At 35.1% G+C, this 12048-nt stretch overlaps 1 protein-coding gene across 1 annotated transcript in view; it reads left to right on the top strand.

The window, feature by feature from the left end:
- The window catches only part of kif28 (kinesin family member 28), a 10953-nt gene extending 4034 nt beyond the window's left edge, over positions 1 to 6919 (top strand). Inside the window, exons 7-17 of the mRNA XM_016278179.1 lie at positions 269 to 383; positions 501 to 568; positions 697 to 839; positions 919 to 1040; positions 2266 to 2552; positions 2631 to 2765; positions 3753 to 3919; positions 4517 to 4611; positions 4755 to 4893; positions 5957 to 6105; positions 6559 to 6919. Of these exons, the coding sequence (XP_016133665.1) occupies positions 269 to 383; positions 501 to 568; positions 697 to 839; positions 919 to 1040; positions 2266 to 2552; positions 2631 to 2765; positions 3753 to 3919; positions 4517 to 4611; positions 4755 to 4893; positions 5957 to 6105; positions 6559 to 6717 (1579 nt within the window). The 3' untranslated portion in view covers positions 6718 to 6919. The remainder of the gene's footprint in view (positions 1 to 268; positions 384 to 500; positions 569 to 696; positions 840 to 918; positions 1041 to 2265; positions 2553 to 2630; positions 2766 to 3752; positions 3920 to 4516; positions 4612 to 4754; positions 4894 to 5956; positions 6106 to 6558) is intronic.
- Positions 6920 to 12048: the final 5129 nt, after the last annotated feature.

The raw sequence follows: 12048 nt of genomic DNA, 5'->3' as shown, positions 1-12048 counted from the left end.
TGATGCAATGTTACTACCTGTAGTGAAAATGACCTAAGAGTACTAATATAATAATCGTATTTAGCAGAAGCTTTAAAATAATGTACTGTAGGACTATAAAATCATTTAAATTTAAGTCAATATTTCATGTCCACACATTTATTTGGTGATTAGCCGTATAACCAAACTTTGACAATAATTAAGCATGGCTTAAGTGTCCAAATACATTTTGGAGTTTGATTTGTGTTTAATGTGCTGTTATGAATTGTTTTTGCTTTATCTGTCTATAAAGTGCTCTAGCAGACATGGCTCTTGGGAAGAAAGTAGTTCACATCCCTTATAGAGACTCTGTCCTCACCAAATTACTGCAGTCTGCTCTTGGTGGTAACAGTCGAACCGTCATGGTAAGATTCTTTAACTTTACCCAGAGTTTCTCAATTTAAACTAAACCAGAACAAGGTAGTTGTGATGTTTTAGAATGAAATAATTTGCATTAAAGTGTTTCTTGTCTTCATGCACAGATTGCAACCTTGAGCGCTGCAGATATTTGCTATGAAGAGTCTCTTTCTACTCTTCGATATGCAGAGAGGTGGGTTGAGTTCTTACCTAAAAAGTCACGTTTAGTCACTGTATATACAAATGCCCTGCTGAATATAGACCATGTTAGTTTTCCATCAGGATAATATATTCCACAGGACACTTTGTCCCTCTTTTCAGGGCCAAGCGGATCCAGAATAAAGCTGTGGTGAATGAAAGTCCCACAGAACGACTAGTGAAGGAACTCAAGGCAGAAAATGCAAAACTACTTTTGAGACTAAGCCGACTGGGCCAAGAAGGCCGTAAAGCTGATGATGAGACAAGTATGTAAAATGATAGAAATACAAAGAAACTTTAAATGCCAAGTGCATTTCGTCTAATTCAACATGTTGTCTGTTGTAGAGGAGCTGCGGCGATTGTTGACTCATAATGAGCTGCAGATTCGAGCCATTCAGACGTTGTGGGAACAACATCTCCAAGAGGCCCTAAAAGACTGGGAGACTCAGTATGCAACTATAACACAGGTACACAAAGATGCTCTTTTACATGGTGTGACTGTAAGATTTAAAACACTTAACTGGTTTCTAATAGCAATGCCTGGGAACATATATATTGACCAAATGTGTACATTGAATTCACTATCACTTAGAATGCAAATGCTAAATTCATAAATGTAAATGTTTTCATAAATGTAAATGGTCTCAGAGAATTCACAGTTTAAACAATTAAAGATTTGACACAAATTTAATTTCCTTTTCACGAGGCTCCAAAAGCTGAGCATTTTACATTCATTCAGTGTTTTGAATTTGCTTTTATTTGTGTATTTTTAGTTTTAATTTCAGCTTTAAGTTTTGTTAATTTGTTGTGCTTAGTTTTTTAATATTTAGCTTTAATTTATAGTTATTTTAGTTTGACTAATTTTAGTGCTTCAAATTATTTTAATGTATAAAACATCCAGTAATTTCTAGGTTTTATATACAATTTATATATACTGTATGTGTGTGTGTGTGTGTGTGTGTGTAAAGAGAGAGGGAATAGCCTAAGTTAAAATAAAAGTAACTGTAAAACTATTATTATTTATTTAGTTTAACCAAAAATTCAGATATAATTAGATGTTTTTGAAAACATGGACCAGTGTAATTGAATAAGAGACTAATACAATTACAGCATCTGATGTAGAGGCGAAGCACGAGGGCGTTGATGTTATATCCTTCAGCATGCACAAAAACATTCCAGCTCTCACCTGATATTAAAGGCATAGTTTACCCCAAAATGAAAATGTTGTCATCATTTACTCAACCCCATGTTGTTCCAAGTCTGTAAGAGTTTCTTTCTTCTGTTGAACTCAAAAGAAGATATTTTGAAGAATATTGGTAACCAAAAAGTTGCTGGTAGCCATTGACTTCCATAGCATTTTTTTCCTTATTATGGAAGTCGATGGCTACCAGCAACGTTTGGTTACCAACATTCTTCAAAATGTCATCTTTTGTGTTCAACAGAAGAAAGAAACTCATACAGGTTTGAAAGGAAGCATTTTGTAGCATTTCATTTTATTTTTCCTAAAGTTCACTTTTATAGCAAGTTTTTTTTGCACTAAAAGCAGTCCTAATTTAATTTTACCTGCATATTTTCCACCCTCTCTTTGACCCTTATATTTAAACAGGCAATTTTTGCTCCTATGTCTTTCAGACTTTAATAAAAACATGAGCTCTGTTATGATCTAAATGTCCATGTTTTTTGTCTTGTTAGGTATGGATGTGGTCCAAAGCCAAATTCGTCAACCGTAAGTTTCTGATGGAGGAGGTGTACCAGCAGCAGGTGGTAGGAGGAGAGGGGGCAGACCGAGCTCCTCTTCCCAGGGACAGAGATCCGTTCTGGGATCCTCTGGAGCCCCTGCACCTGGGCAGCGCTCACTTGTGGCTGCAGTCCCTGGCGTTCCGCATCCCTCTGGAGGAGCAGGTGGAAGTGGTGGGTCCGGAAGGAACAGAGGAGGCCATACTGCAGGCACAGCTAATGCCCTGCAGCCCAACAGGATTGTGGGTTACATTTCTGCATTTATATGTTTAAATGTGCAATTTAAATATTAGTAGTGTTATGATATTTATACACTGCAGGCCCCTGGGAGAAGACGACATCCTTATTGACCCGTCAGAGCTGCTTGGGAAACGACTGGACTTTCAGCTGGTTGTGGATCAGTGCTGTGGCCTACGCTGGGTTAAAGAGGCCCGGAACCGAGGCGTGCAGATCGGGTTAGTTTGAATCAGTGATGGCAGTGTGTAATGGAGAGTTTGTTGAACTCTGCATGAAGTATTTGTATGGATCTTATGAAATCTTAGTTCCGTTTCAGATTAGAAAAGATACTTATGCATGTCCTTATGCATGTCCTAATGTCCTAAAGTGAAAGATCAATTTATTTATAAAAGATTACTTAATTCATGAAGGATTAATTTATGAAAGTTTAGTTCTGTTTTATGTTTAAAATAATACTATTGTATAATTATCATAAGATTGATCATCAACCAAAATAGTTATTCAGATTCAGACTAACTGCAGTGCATAAATTGTCTGATTTCATTGTTATTTTAATATTATTTATGTAGTGTTAAACTTTTATTTTTATATGTTCGGTTTTCATTTTAATTTTAGTTACTTTTTTTAAATTTTTGTTGTGATTTTGTTATTTTTTTTAGTTTGTTGTAATTTATTTTTAAGTCCATTTTAGTATTATTTCTTAGTAATTTTAGTACTTGAGCTTATTTCAAAATTTTCTTTTAGTTTACGTTTTTCATCTAATATTTATATTTGATTTTATTTCAGCTTTATTTCAATTGACAAAAATCTTTTTTTTTCTTTTTTTTTTAAGTTTTAGTTTACAATAACAACACTGTGTCTGATGATTTGCATCCCTATTGAGATTAGAAATTAAATCTTATTTGAGCTCAAGTAAGAGCTCTGTGTTCTGCAAGCATCATCATCATCATCATCTAATAATGTGTCCGAAATCCAGATCCTTCTGAAGTTGGCTTGTATATGCTACTACATGTTTTACGTTCAATTTTTTGGGTTTTGTCACTAACTGTTATAGTCCATGCCATTCTAAAATATATAAGCATTGATTTTCTTGTAATGTTACAAGAATAAATAATCAACTAAAATAAAATAAATGATTAAATAACAGGCTAAATGAATAGCCTAGAGACTGAAGTTCAACTCAAGATCTGAACTCTGATTGGCAGGTTTCAGGTGTTTGACTGCCCGCAGCCTCTCTACACTCCAGCGGTGTGGCACAACGTGAACCCGCTCTTGGATCACAGAGTCCAGTTCACTGCTCTAAGAACCTCTCAGGAACTGCTCAACTTCCTGCAGAGCAATGCCCTGGTGCTGGAGCTGTGGGGCCTGCAGGGTAAATATCTCTGATGCAAGAAATATTACACTACTGTTCAAAAGTTTGGGGTTGGAAAGATTTTTTATGTTATTGAGTGAAGTCTCACCAAGGCAGTAATATTGCAAAATATTATTAGAATTTAAATTAACTGTTTTCTGTTTCACTATATTATAAACAGTAATTTATTTCTGCAATAGCAAAGTTGAATTTTCAGCAGACTTTACTCCAGTCTGACAATATGCTGATTGTGAAAACACTTGTGCAGCTTAGCATTTGTGTGGTGCATTTCTTTCAGGATTCTTTGATGAATAGAAAGTTTAAAAGAACAGCATTTATTTGAAATATAAATCTTAGCTTGTAGCATTATAAATATATTTGCTGACAATTTAATTTAATGGGTAATTTATAAGTAATATCTAATAATTTAATGGGTAATTTAAAAGTAAAATCTTACCCCAAACCTTTGAACAGTAGTGTATGTTGAGATTGAAATAATAAAGTAATTTGATGACAGAAAATAGAAAGAAGCTGTGGAAACTGCAACAAGAATAAAACCAAGCCATTTGCCTTCAAGGCATTCTTGAACTTCTCCAATAAACATGTTTGTGTTTGTAGAAGGATGTTCTGAATTAGTCTCTTGTATGGATGGAGTGAAGATGACTCAAGAGGACAGCATTATTATTGACAAGATTAGTGCATCAGAACACTTGGTATATATATATATCATAAATAAACAGACCATGTATATGATGTTTCCAATAAATGTTCATTATGTTTGTTAACACACAAAATGCTTTGCATGAGCCAGTCTACAAAACCTATTCAAGTTGCATGTGTATTTATGTTTGTTTAGACTGCAGAAACTGGTGGCTCTGACCTCGGCTCATCTCTCCGAGCCCTTCATCAGGACTTGGAACAGCTGAGAAATTCTAACGCAGCACTAAAGAAAGAAAACAGTGCTCTGAGAGAGCAACTTAACTCAGCCAGAAATGGTGACTACTTTCGGTTAAGTCATGCGGGACATTATTGCTCGGTCAAGATATTGGGGGCTCATCCGGGATCAGAACCCTAGTTATTGTTTCAATTTTTTTTTCTTCTATGGCTTCTGGTTTAATGATTAAATTAAATTTTAGTAATCAAAAAGCATGTCTGATTAATTGAAATGATCAAACTTAATTTCACAACAATTTATTAAAAGTTAGGGCTCTATGAATTGTTAAATTTTTTCCCAATTTCCATTTTCTTTCTCCAAATTCTGTGTTGTGTGTCTTAATTTTTCTGGTTTCTGTTTTAATTAAATTTTAATAATCAAAAAGCACGTCTAATCAATTGAATTTATAAAATCATCTTTATTTAATAATTTAATTAAATGTATACAATTATAGGGCCCTATAACATTTATTTATTTATTTTTTCAGAAATTCAGTGTTGTATGCTTTGATTTTTCTGGATTTATGATTTAATACAATTAATTAGCAAAAACACTGGTAATCAAATGAATGCATAAAACATTCACAATTTAAATAATCTTTTAAAATACGATCAAATGAACATTTAACAATTTTATTGCTTGGCAAAAAGAAGTGCTCAACAGAAGATGACTGATTATATTAAAACAGGAAAGAAAAAATGTGTGATATTCCTTAAGTTTTATTACTACTACCACTACTTTAGAAGAATATTTACTGTTAAGTACATACATTTCTGTCATAGTTTCCGGTTAAACCAAAGTTAAACCAACATTTTATTTTGACGGGTTGTCATGAAGACTGAAATGTGTATGCTATGTATGAAATTTGCCAAATTCCATGACATTCTGGACCATACTGTACTTTTTTTTTTTTATGACTGGATTCCTCAATTCTGTTTTGCATCACAGAAATTATAGGGACCTACCAATACCTTTTGCAGTTAATGTTAAAATAACAAGCAACATGCAAAAACAAATGTATTCTCACAACAGCTCAGCATTTCTTCTACAAGTGGGCCACTATATTACCTAACATGCTCAGTTTATAACACACATTGTGTTATTCTTCCTCATTTCTGCCGCAGGTGTGGAGAATAACCGCGGTCGGCAGGAACGCAGAGGCAGTCTGAGGCCCAGCTGTGATGCTGAGTTTGCCAAAGCCTTAAAAGTGTTCTACCACAGCATGACCTCTGTTAGGGGGCAACTTCAGCGGCTGCGCAGACACAAACCCAGTGTAAGTAGGCAAGTCCCAATCTATGAGTCATGCCAATCAGCCTCTGTGTTCAGGGGTCTCCGTGATTTTGCCAAGTAAGACATGTTCCTGGATAAACATCTTTTGTTGATCCTGGATCAACATTACTGTCCAAAAATATAGACTAAACCCAATCCCTACCCCTAAACCTAACCCTACCCATAATTTATTCCTAAAATCAGTGTGAAATGATAGCTGATTAACAAGGGTGTAGAAGCACCTAACCCTGATCGTAAGCCTAAAACAGATATTTCCTGAAAAGTTATCCCTCAATTCTGATTGGTTAATTGGAATGTTGTTCCAGGATCAACAAGGATTTTGATCCAGGAACATGTTGTACTTGGTGAAATCACGGTCACTGTGTTCAGACGTGAAAGTCTTTTGGTTGTACATGCTTTGACTGTAATGTGTCTATACATGTGTTTGTCTCCATAGGAGGAAGCAGACCTGCTGGGTCTCAGACTGTTTGTGGATGAACATACGTATCTCCTGAAAGACTTTTCTGAACAGTTGGAACAGTGCGTCACCACTCTCAAACAAGATGTGGCTGCCATTGTACGTCGAAAGCGAGAAAAGTCTGGGATTTGGTCCTGATACGCCTATTAAATCAAACATCCTGCTGCATGAACTTGTACAATTATAAGACTGAATCTTGATTGAAGCTTGATAAAGTACTAGATTCACGAAAAATACTTAATGTTTGCATTTTTTTGCATTTGGTCTTCAGAGTACATTTAGAATAGGACACTACCTATTATTTTGAAATGGTTAAATGCAGTATGTACCATATATTAAAGGGGCCATATGATGCGATTTCAATTTTTCCTTTCTCTTTGGAGTGTTACAAGCTCTTGGTGCATAAAGAAGATCTGTAAAGTTGCAAAGACTGAGTCTCAAATCCAAAGAAATATTCTTTATAAAATTAAGAGTCAACCACGCCTACCTAAAACGGCTCGTTCTAACACGCCCCCACATGTCTACGTCACGATGTGGGAAGATTTGCATAACGCCACCCAAATGTTCACGCAAAGAAAGAAGGTATAACTTTTATTCTCTCTGTAGTATTGTTGTTGTCGCCGCCATGTTGTGGAGACGCTGTGTGTTTCGTTGTGAAAGCGAAACTACTTTGTTTGGTCTTCCAAAAGAGGACACGACTAGAAATCAGTGGTTAAGTTGTATTTACAACACTGTTCCAGAACACTTCAACCCAAATATTCAGATGTGTGCAGCGCATTTTATGGAGGACTGTTTCCTGATCCTGGTAGAGTAGCCTACAATGCCGGTGTCTGTTTCTATAAAGTTGGGCAGTTCCAACTTTGCAAGGACAGTCTGGTGCTTCTGACTCACAGCCTGTAAATACGTTTTTTTATATTTAAAGAATTTGCCACTGACGATTCAAACGTGAGTTTTGAGCAGTGTAGAGTAGTGCTTGTTGTTTGTCGTTTCTCCAGACATTATTATATTATATTATTGGGGTCATATGTTGCAAAAAAAAGAACATTATTTGGTGTATTTGGTCTAATGAAAGGTGTTTATGCGGTTTAAGGTTAAAAAAACACTAGGACTGGGTTTTGACACAATTTCACGATTTGATTATCATTCACAAGCTTGCGATTCGATTCGATTACCGATTCGATTCAATATCGATTATTTTGGATATAGGCCTATATCAGGTACGGTACATGCCAAATTTTCTCAAGGAAAAAAAATCTCTCAACTAATGCTGTAAAATATAGTTATATATATATATACACACACATACAAGTACATCTAAAAAAAAAATTAGAATATGAAAAAGGTCAACTTTTGTCACTCATTTCAGAAAGTGAAACCCATATATTATATAGATTCATTACACATAGAGTGAAATATTTCAAGCCTTTATTTCTTGAAATTTTGATGATTATGGCTTACAGATAATGAAAATACAAAATTCAGTTTCTCAGAAAATTTTAATATTACATAAGATCAATAAAAAAAAGGATATTTTAAACAAATGTCAGGCTTCTGAAAAGTATGTTCATTTCTATGAACTCGAATACTTGGTTGGGCCTCCTTTTGCATGAATTATTGCATCAGTGCGGCGTGGCATGGAGACAATCAGATGGTGGCACTGCTCAGGTGTAATGGAAGCCCAGGTTGCTTTGATAGCGGCCTTCAGGTGCCTCTTTCCCAAAAAGACTCATGGCTGTATTAGATCAAAAGGGAGCTTCTACTATATACTGAGCAAAGGGTCTGAATACTTAGGACCATGTGATATTTCAGTTTTTCTTTTTTAATAAATCTGCAAAAATGTCAACAATTCTGTGTTTTTCTGTCAATATGGGGTGCTGTGTGTACATTAATGAGGAAAAAAATTAACTTAAATGATTTTAGCAAATGGCTGCAATATAACAAAGAGTGAAAAATTTAAGGGGGTCTGAATACTTTCCGTATCCACTGTATGTATGTATGTATATATATATATATATATATATATATATATATATATATTCAGTTGGTACTACATTACTATAATATTGAATTTTATAATATATGTTTTTTAAATAATAAAGTTACAATTACATAATATTTCTACTTCAATTAGTTTTTTTTTTTTTAAATATAAACATAATGGTGGCTGTCATAAAAACTTGATGGATTTATTCAAACATAAATTAAACACTAAAGAACAGTAATATATGAATATATAATGAATATGTTATATGGTGCATATATTTAGCAAAATGCCCCTCTCTACAGTTTATTTATGGTTTAGTTTACGGTCCCCAAATATGCTTTTGTGAGGTAAATGTGACATTACGTGACATTGTTTAGAAGACGTTATGACGTCTGCGTGGCTGAAACACTGATTGAGCGATTACATGAGACAGGATACGGCTTGTAACGTTATACTTTTTCTTTTAACTTACCTTCGGATGTTTAGTCATGTTTATTTTGTGCTGAAACTGGTATTAATGGGGAGGAGATGATCAATTCACGCACGTCTGTTGATCGAGGCGCTACAGCGATCTGTCACTCCACATTAAACAGCGCCAAAACGGCATTTATTGTTTGAATACCGCAATACAATGGACAGAATTTGAAATCTGAGACTTTGTTTCATATTAAAAGTACCAAAGCACAATGCTTATTGCGATATATTGGATGGGAAGTGCCCTTCAACCTTCCGTCCATTAACTGAAAACAGGCTAGACTAATTGATTGATTCGATTCTTGGGAATTAAGAATCGATATCGTTCCGTAAATATGATAATCGATTAATATCGAGATATTGATATTTTTACCCAACCCTAAAACACACACTATTTTCCACATACTGTACATTATTGTTTCTCCTCTAGGCCATGCCTTTCTGAAATGCGTCGATTTTTACAAAGCTCATCGTTCTGAAAAGCAAGGTGTGCTCTGATTGGCCAGCTATCTAATGCGTTGTGATTGGCTGAATTCCTCAAGCGTGTGACTGAAATGTTACACCCCTTACCATACTGTGTGATGCCGTGTCCCGGCGCGATGAGACAAAACCAATAAAACCCATTATAAACGAGGCATTTGTTGCATCAAGTGGGGACATAATTACTGATTATAATGACTTATACTGTCTTTTTACGCGTTGCATTGCATCGCGCCGCATAAACATAAAACCATGTCTGCATTTGTGATCGGAGAAATGACAAACAACAAGCCCTACACTACACTGCTCAAAACTCGCATTTGAATCATCAGTGGCAAATCCTTTAAATATGAAAACGTACTTACAGGCTGCGAGTTAGCATTATTTGTCAGCATCATGGACTGTGGTCAGCATGCGCGCCGAAGGGGAAACAGGAACTGAATTCTCCGGAACACTGGCATTGTAAGCTACTCTCCCAGGAAACAGTCCTCGTCCTCCGTAAAATGCGCTGCACACATCTGAATATTTGGGTTGAAGTCTTCTGGAACAGTGTTGTAAATACAATTTAACCACTGACGTCTAGTCGTGTCCTCTTTTGGAAGGCCAAACAAAGTAGTTTCGCTTTCACAACGAAACACACAGCGTCTCCATGATATGGCAGCAGCAACAATTCTACAGCGAGAATCAAAGTTACGTCTTCTTTCTTTGCGTGAACATTTGGGCGGCGTTATGCAAATCTTCCCACACAGTGACGTAGACATGTGGGGGCATGTTTGAATGAGGCGTTTTAGGAGGGCGTGGACGAGTCTTAACTTTTATAAAGAATATCTCTTTGGGTTTGAGACTTTAGTCTTTGCAACTTTACAGATCTTATCTATTCACAAACAGCTTGTAACACTCCAAAGAGAAAGGAAAACTTAAGATTGCATCATATGACCCCTTTAAATTGCACATTAGGCGGTTTGTATAATCATGTTTCTATGTTTCTACTCCAATCAGTTTTTTGAAATATAAATATTTAAACTGGCTGTCATAACTTGTTTTCATGACGTATTTATTTAAATATACATTAAATATTGAAGAACAGGTTATGTAAAAATGTTAGTATGTAATATAGCGCATATATTTAGTAAAATGTTCCTCTCTAGAGTTCATTTTTCTAGCCAACTGTCAAGTTTATGGATATTGAATGGCTTTCCTGAGGTACTTTCCAAGGATGAAACACTGATTGAGCGTTTACATAAACTGTCAGGGCCTCGGGGTGGGCTAGGCCCTAAGAAAGGGCCTAACTATTGTAAAAATGTCAATTTTTAAATTGTGTTTTTAAATGACAAACAATAATATTTTAATTACAAGTCAGCAGTTCTAATTTTATTGTAGCAATTCATTATTTGACAATATCTAAATAATTTATGAGATTGTGTTGGAATGTGAATGGTTAAATGAAGAACGCTAATTTACTCCTCATTAAAATTCTTACGCCTAAATTACAGGGGGCCAAGAGACACTAATTTTCAAATCACAGCTAAATTGACCAATCAAATGGGTGGGGTTTAAAATTACTAACTACATTGTGACAAGTTCAGCCAGCTGTGGAGAACACAATCTAAAAAAAAAAGATAAACGAGTAGCTCGTTGTTCAATGTGGGAGCGCAAGTAACATTATTGAGGAGACATCGTTGCTAATTTATTATCTACACCGCTTTCAAGATGAAGTCTTGGAGGTAAAGGCCGGTCAAATTATGAATTGCTAAAATAAAATTAGAACTGCTGACTTTTTTTTACCGTTTTTTTACACTACCATTGAGAAATTTTAGCCAAAGTATGTTATAGACTTTTCATTAAGAATACTTTTTTCATTAAGAATACTAAAGAATCATATCAACTTATGGAAAATGGGCATCCGATGACCCCTTTAAAAGAACAAATTGAAAACTGCAGTGCTGCAGGAAAGTGGAGTAGATTATATGGTTTTTACATTTTAGATGTATTATTATTTGTTATGTGCTGAATGTTTTTAAGGGGAGACACTGCAGGCAAAAACACTTATTTTTTCATGCACCTGTCAATTTTGAGATTTTGGCCTTTTTGGCTTTTCATAAAGTGTTGATAAAGACTAGTGGAAAGAAAACATCCAAAAGACACTGTTAAGTGCTTATTTTATAACACTTTATCTATTTGTGTCAATAGATTTAAATTACAATACATATTTTTAAAGGCCGTTTTCTCAAAATGAGTTGTTCCTCCTACACTGAGCCATAACCTCCACTTCAGTAGCACTTACACACACCAAACTTTACATTTTTATTCCTGTCTATATTCTGAAGGTTTTTACAGAGGGATTTGTTCATATATAATTTGCTTGATTGTATAGGCCTACAACATTTTATTCCCCCCAACATTGTGAAAATATATTGTTTTCTGGCTGTTCAAAGATTTTTCTGAATTATGGAGTGACAAAGAGATACCCAAAATTCCCTCTGTAAAATCATTTGCCTCTAATATGTAAAAAAAATGTAACTGACTTCATC

Source organism: Sinocyclocheilus grahami, unplaced genomic scaffold (genome assembly GCF_001515645.1).
Source record: "Sinocyclocheilus grahami isolate Dianchi unplaced genomic scaffold, SAMN03320097.WGS_v1.1 scaffold118.1, whole genome shotgun sequence".
NCBI classification, from domain to species: domain Eukaryota; kingdom Metazoa; phylum Chordata; class Actinopteri; order Cypriniformes; family Cyprinidae; genus Sinocyclocheilus; species Sinocyclocheilus grahami.
This window is presented reverse-complemented; position numbering and strand designations above follow the sequence as displayed.